General features: G+C 37.1%; 1 protein-coding gene across 1 annotated transcript; it reads left to right on the top strand.

Annotated features, from left to right (window-relative positions):
- Positions 1-3,186: 3,186 nt before the first annotated feature.
- LOC121241394 (AP2-like ethylene-responsive transcription factor PLT2) lies at positions 3,187-6,165 on the top strand. Its single transcript, XM_041139150.1, has 9 exons — positions 3,187-3,383; positions 3,476-3,842; positions 3,958-4,040; positions 4,157-4,165; positions 4,289-4,377; positions 4,504-4,577; positions 4,875-4,925; positions 4,998-5,074; positions 5,243-6,165. Exons 1-9 carry the CDS (start codon positions 3,245-3,247, stop codon positions 6,007-6,009), a joined length of 1,656 nt encoding a protein of 551 aa, XP_040995084.1. The 5' UTR covers positions 3,187-3,244; the 3' UTR covers positions 6,010-6,165.
- Positions 6,166-6,941: the final 776 nt, after the last annotated feature.

Here is a 6,941-nt window from a genome sequence, read left to right as displayed (position 1 = left end):
CATCTGTGAAAACAAAAAGAGTTATATATCTGGGCTGACATAACTTATATAATATATATATATATATGTACCAAAAGACTGATCAAAGAGTATGATCATATGTAGGATTCCTTTAAAAAAAAAAAGGAAAAAAAGGAGTCTTATTCAATTTGTATGATTAATGATAATAGATGAAAGGTTGATAGAGTAATAATCGGAATTGGTGTCATTAATTGATCGTGGTCATATAGTGGTCAAACTAGTAATCCCCTTGTTTATTATGTTTCTTAGTGCAAGCATGCAAACTGGGTAATTGGCCATCCTGGCCCGCAACTAGTGAATAGACAGAATTAAGAAACAGAGTGAAGAAACACAACTTTTCAAACCGAAACCCAAAAGCCGGAATGAGACTGACACGAACGCGTACTCCTTCACATTCGATTCGTCCGAATTTGGTCTCGGAACCTGAAACGGCGTGAGGAGCCTGATTTAATGATCTCTTACCACGATTGGCCGGTGGCGAATCCCCACAACCCCTCCTCCCCTGCATTCTCGACTTTCAAGAAACGAAATAGACTCTCTGACACTGAAGAGAGATTCTTGTTCCTTGGTACACAATCTCGTTTCTTTTTTTGTTTTCTCAATTTTTCTATCTTAATTCATCTGCAAGGCCGTTGCATGGCACAGTCAAAATAATGTTTTTTTACCCCTATCTCCGAGTAAAATAATGGATGTTGTTCTTTGCGATTTGTTTGAACTTGTGCTCCGGCTTTTCTTCTTGCAGCATGCATGCAGTACTGTTTATTATTTGTATTTAGTTAGTTCGATCTTCTTTTTTTCTCTCTTGAACCAGTTAAGGGGATTTCACCTTTTGGTTTCATCTTCTTCTGATATTTTAGTTCTAGGGTTCTGACTGTTTGGAGGTTTTGCAGTTGAAAAGGTTGATCAAGAAAGCGAGAGACGTGGGTTTTGTCTCCTCATTGTGGTGCATGTTAGTCAACGTAGCATTATTTTAGTGTACAAGAATTTGGCAGGAACCATGCATGCCATGTATCTATAACGACAGGTGATTTAAGTTTGTTTCGTTTACATAATTTAGATAACTGTACGTTTTGTTTATTAACTCGTGATCTGGGTTTAGATTCCTAGCTAGACTAGCTAGCTGTGTTCTCTTATAATTAAGTACACGCCTGTAGCCTTGTACAACTCAATGATGCAGGCCACACTGATGCACTGGCCTTCAAGGAAACTGACTACATATGTAAAATTCGGATATCCAAAACCCTGAATAAGAATAAAAATTCTTTTGCGGCTCTGTCTGATCTATTTCGATGTTGGATGATGTAATATAATTTTTTTAGGCGCCATTGACGCATGCAACAGGTATTATTATTTATTTCCGAATTCTTTCTTTTATGTGTGTGTGTTACACATGATGTACATATCCGGACTGAGATATTCAAATTCCTTGGGCTTATCAGTACAGAAGTTAACTTCACATTAAAGCAGAAATTAATCTAGCCTAATGTTGGACGTTTGATTAATGATTATTTTATCTAATGAAAAATTCATTCCAATGATGCAGATAAATTCTTTGAGAAAATATTGTAGGAAAGTAAATTGTCACGGTAAGAAAAGTGCTTGTTGCCAATTATTTTTTGTGAAAATGACTATTTTATGTTAAAATGAGTCTATTTTTGTTTCAAATAGTAGTTATTATCGTCACAAATAATTATTTACAAATACTTATTTTTATTGTAGTGACTATGTCAAAATATTTATAGCTAGTGGCATTTCAAACATTTAGTATATATATAAGTACTGCTTTTACCATGGTCGTTCACTGAATGCTGTATATGCATGTGTACATCCAGTAAAAGTACTTGGGTTAATGTAGTATATATGATCACTTTGTCAATTCTATTCTTTTAGGCTTTGGACTTGTAAATATATTCTGGACGACAGAAAGCATTGCACAAGTACTCTATACTTTGTAATGGATCGACATGAGTTATAGTACCATGCAGTATCTTCTTTTTATTTTGGGATGAATAAGTTCTACTGACATGCATTTTCAAATTTTAATTTACAAGTCTTTGACGGGTGCGAAAATCGACAAGGTGGTCAACATACAGATTTCTACTTGGGGGAACCAAACGAAATCCTTCATTAATCTATAGTTGTATTCTTTTTTTTTTTATATATATATATATATATATATATTGAACAGAGTTGATGTTATTTGAACAAGAGCAATTCTTACTCTTTCTCTAGTACTTTAATTATTTAATATGTCGGATTTTTCCCCTAAAATATTGCATGTCCGTACACATGCATCTTTAACACATGCAGGACTCGGGGATCCACAAATTGGGTGGTGAGTACCCAGTAGGGAGATCTGTAGTTACAGGGTTTGATCGTCTGTTACAACCTTAGTTTGGCCATGGAGATGAGAGTGTGAGAGAGATCAGAGAGAGAGAGAGAGAGAGAGAGAGAGAGAGAGAGAGAGAGAGAGAGAGAGAGATCAGAGGTCGGTTAACTTTACGTAGAGTGTCAATATTGAGGCTGAGATGAATTGCATGAGTGTGGGAATGCTGGGCTTTGGGGAGTCATTTATTGCACAGAACGAGGACGAGAGTTCCAATAAACCAAGTGGGTAGAGAGAGAAAAAGGGGTGGGTTTGGATTTTTCCACTTGGAATTGTGGGTTTGTCTTAGTACAAACACCGAAGAAGCTCAACTCTCATATATATATATATATATAGTTTAGTATGACACTCGATCGTGTCCTTCGACCTTCATACTTTCTTATGGATTTAATAATGCTATCCTGAATCAATAATATACATTATAATAGGATGATCTGACCTTGTTTGAAGCGTTGGATACGTTGAAGAGAGTTAGACCACAAAAAATGACCATTGCTAGAGGGGTTAGTAGGATCAGAAGCACGTTTTAAGAAAGCAATTATTCGTGTAGTACAGGACTATACATCAAGATTTTCTCTTTCCAGTCTCCTCTCCTTTCGCCTAAGCAATAAAAGCTGTCTGAGAGATAGAGAGAGATACCGATTGACTGTTGCAAACCCTAGTCACTTGGTTAGACCCATCGAAGTTTTTCCAGTGCTTCCAATCTTTTCTTTCCCTCAATCATTTATATCGCTCCATTAGTAGTCTAATTCTGTTTTGTTCTCTCATGCAGGGGATTCTTGATTTGTTGAAGAACAAACATATATATAGATAGTCAAAGAATCGAACATCGGCTCCATGAATTCAAACAACTGGCTTTCCTTTCCTCTTTCTCCCACTCATTCTTCCTTACCAGCACATCTGCAAACAACTCCGTCTCATCACTTTTCTCTAGGGCTAGTGAATGATCAAATGGAAAATCCATTCCAAAGCCAAGGTACTTTCTAGTCTTTCCTCTTCTTCTTATCCTCCTCCTATTTTTCTTGATCTCCTCCTCTCTCACTTTCATATTATGCTGTACATTTGCAGAGTGGAATCTAATGAATACCCATGCCAGTAATGAAGTTCCAAAGGTTGCTGATTTTCTAGGCGTGAGCAAATCTGAAAATCAATCAGATCTTGTAGCCTTCAACGAAATTCAGGCTAATGATTCTGGTTACCTATTCCAAAACAATAGTCTAGTGCCAGTGCAAAACCCAGTAATAGCCACCTCTAGTCAATATGAATTTCAAGAAAATGCGAATAGTATGCAGTCATTGACATTATCCATGGGTAGTGGTAAAGGATCGGCTTCATGCGAAGCCAGTGGTGATAGTCCTAATAATGTTGAAGCCACTCCTAGAAGGTCTTTGGATACTTTTGGGCAAAGAACATCAATATATCGTGGTGTAACTAGGTTTGTATATCTACTTGCATCTATTGATAGTGCAATTGTACTGTTTCGCCTCAGAACATCTCAATCTTTACGTTGCTTGATTTATACTATTAATTTGTATTCTCTGCAAATATAGGCATAGATGGACAGGTAGGTATGAAGCTCATCTTTGGGATAATAGTTGTAGAAGGGAAGGGCAATCAAGAAAAGGTCGCCAAGGTAACTTAACATTTTTCAAGGGCTTATTTTTCCTTTTTGGGCATTACCTAATTGCTAGCTATTTCGAACGTTACTAACTCGATGATTCTCTTGATCCTTTGCATCTTCTCTTGCAGTTTATTTAGGTGAGCACGATTTTCTCCCTTAACTTCTTAATTTCAAACTTCTTTTATTCATTTTCTATATTAGTGTTTTTCAAAGTAATAACATCTTCTTATTGTATTTATTTTAATTCTTCTTTTGAGCAGGTGGGTATGACAAAGAAGAGAAGGCAGCTAGGGCCTATGATCTTGCTGCACTGAAATACTGGGGAACATCCACCACTACCAATTTTCAAGTAAGTTTGTGCTGCCATTTCTGTCGTGGCCATCTGGGATACAAATGCATGCCATGCTGCATTTGTGTCATTAATGTACTTGGGCTGGTTCTAATTTGTGGATACTGATTCAATTGGCTTTTGCAGATCAGTAACTATGAGAAGGAATTGGAGGAGATGAAGCACATGACAAGACAGGAATTTGTGGCCTCTATTAGAAGGTGAGATATTGATGGCGTTAATAGCTTGCAGGAGTGAAATTTGACTCAGTAAAATCTTGGTATGTGGAAAAATCATGCAGACTAGATTTAACATGCCAACATTGCCCAACCCATTTTCTCTGTCTGGAAGATATTCATGACAATGAGCAATGTCTTCATAATGAACATATAGTTACATGCAGCATTTGTGCTTGATCCCTAGAGTTATTTTATCGTTACGAGAACAATTATCTGTTTCTTTTCTCGAGTTACTTGCAACTAAGTTCTACATTTTCTTCTATTGGTGATCAATTTCAGGAAGAGTAGTGGCTTTTCTAGGGGTGCATCCATGTATCGCGGAGTTACAAGGTACATTACAAGAAAAGAGGCTCTCTAGTCTCTCTCTATCTCTCAATTTCTCATGACAACATATTTGAACAGGCACCATCAACATGGAAGATGGCAAGCAAGAATTGGCAGAGTTGCAGGAAACAAAGATCTTTATTTGGGAACTTTCAGTAAGTCATGATCTACATGCAAAATATTTTAGCCTCGCAAAAAAGAAAACTCCATATATAGATTATGCAAGCACTTTTTAAGAAGATCCCATCGAATATTACAAATTAAAGAAAAGTTCGCCATAAAGATTTCACCATTATTTAATTCTTAATATATAAATCATAAAGGTACGGAGGAGGAAGCAGCAGAAGCATATGACATTGCAGCAATAAAGTTCAGAGGCCTTAATGCAGTCACCAACTTTGACATGAATCGTTATGACGTTAAGAGCATTCTCGAAAGCAACACTCTTCCAATTGGGGGAGGGGCAGCCAAACGACTAAAGGAGGCTCAAGCCATCGAATCTTCAAGAAAACGTGAAGAAATGATTGCCCTTGGCTCAAGCTTTCATCAATATGGTGGCTCAAGCTCAAGCAGGTTACAAACATTCCCTCTAATGCAGCATCAGCAGCCGCCGCCATTTGAGCAACCCCAACCTTTGCTAACTTTACAAAACCAGGAGATTTCTCAGTACACCCAAGACCCTTCATTCCACCAAAGTTACATACAAACCCAGCTCCATTTGCACCAGCAACATGGTACTAATTATAATCTTCCCCAGCCAGGCCAGAATAATTCTCCGTTTTACAACAGTTACCTTCAGAGCCACCCGGCTTTTCTTCAGGGTTTGATGAACATGGGATCATCTTCGTCATCTCATCATGTGATGGAGAATGATGGCAGTTCTAGTGGAAATTACAGTACTGGAGGATATCTGGGGAATGGGGTGGTTGCCATGGCTTCTAATTCCACGTCAGGCAATGCAGCGGGATCTGCGGATGAACTCGCACTCGTGAAGGTTGACTACGACATGCCTTCTGGGGGTTATGGCGGCTGGTCGGAGGACTCGGTTCAGGGATCGAATCCCAATGTTTTCTCAATGTGGAATGACTAGGATGTTTGGAGGAAAATCTGCCTGTGGACATGGCCGGAACTAACTTTTAGGCCGTGTAGGAAACCAAATATTTTACTGCATGCATGCACTGGTTTTTTGTTTTTTTTGCTTGTTTCTTTATAATGTTACTGGTATTGAGTTTCATTGCAAAACCAAATTAAGAAGCTAGGATTTCAACTTTATCTTATTCGAACAGTCTGTAATGGTTCTTGATCATCAAATCGAGTTTCGTTATTGATCACTTGCCGATTGAAAACTGACCCAGCTAGCTTATAAATCCGATCAAGTACGTACCAAGGTTCCCCTTTAGCCATATATGTACCTTGAAATTTATGATTTTGACTTTGTGACAGTGTTCCAAGCAATATTCCACGATACAAACAGCCAGGACTGGTCACTGGGATCGATCATGTAAATGATAATGAGTTATCACTTTTCGTACTCCTATATATTCATTTAGAAATTAATATTTATATTTGAAAAATGTTTTAGTCATAAAAATAAATTCACGAAATGATCATGTGACTTGAATATGTAAATTATCTCGCAAACTTCATTTAAAAAGATAAAGAAAAAATTGGGATCTATATGAAAAAATTATATTTTTTATTGTGAATTCTATTTTTTTCAAAAGAAATATGTGATATGGGAATAATGAGTAGCATTTCTCATAATTGGAGTATTCAGAATAATCTACAAACCAAAAGAAAATAAACAACCACACCAGCATGCACACTACAACAAATATGAGCTTTTTCCACAATTTTTTTTTCAAGATATACGATTGTCAAATAGTGTCATGTTGATGACACGAAAACTGGTCGTAGGAAAAAAATAAGCCTTTTGTCACAAGATCACGTCAGCAAGTAAAATTTTGTGGAAAAACAACTTTTTGCGATGAAATAAACGATTTTTGCGGTGATAACAAGTCG

Source organism: Juglans microcarpa x Juglans regia, chromosome 7S, assembly GCF_004785595.1.
Source record: "Juglans microcarpa x Juglans regia isolate MS1-56 chromosome 7S, Jm3101_v1.0, whole genome shotgun sequence".
Taxonomy (NCBI): domain Eukaryota; kingdom Viridiplantae; phylum Streptophyta; class Magnoliopsida; order Fagales; family Juglandaceae; genus Juglans; species Juglans microcarpa x Juglans regia.
Note: the sequence above shows the minus strand (reverse complement) of the source record. Positions and strands in the feature narration are given on the sequence as shown.

Bases quoted from the DNA above. Each gene is read 5' to 3' on its own strand.
- LOC121241394 (XM_041139150.1), top strand. From the start codon at position 3,245: ATGAATTCAAACAACTGGCTTTCCTTTCCTCTTTCTCCCACTCATTCT. The intron at 3,384-3,475 runs GTACTTTCTAGT...GTACATTTGCAG, and splicing joins AAATCCATTCCAAAGCCAAG to AGTGGAATCTAATGAATACC. The intron at 3,843-3,957 runs GTTTGTATATCT...CTGCAAATATAG, and splicing joins ATATATCGTGGTGTAACTAG to GCATAGATGGACAGGTAGGT.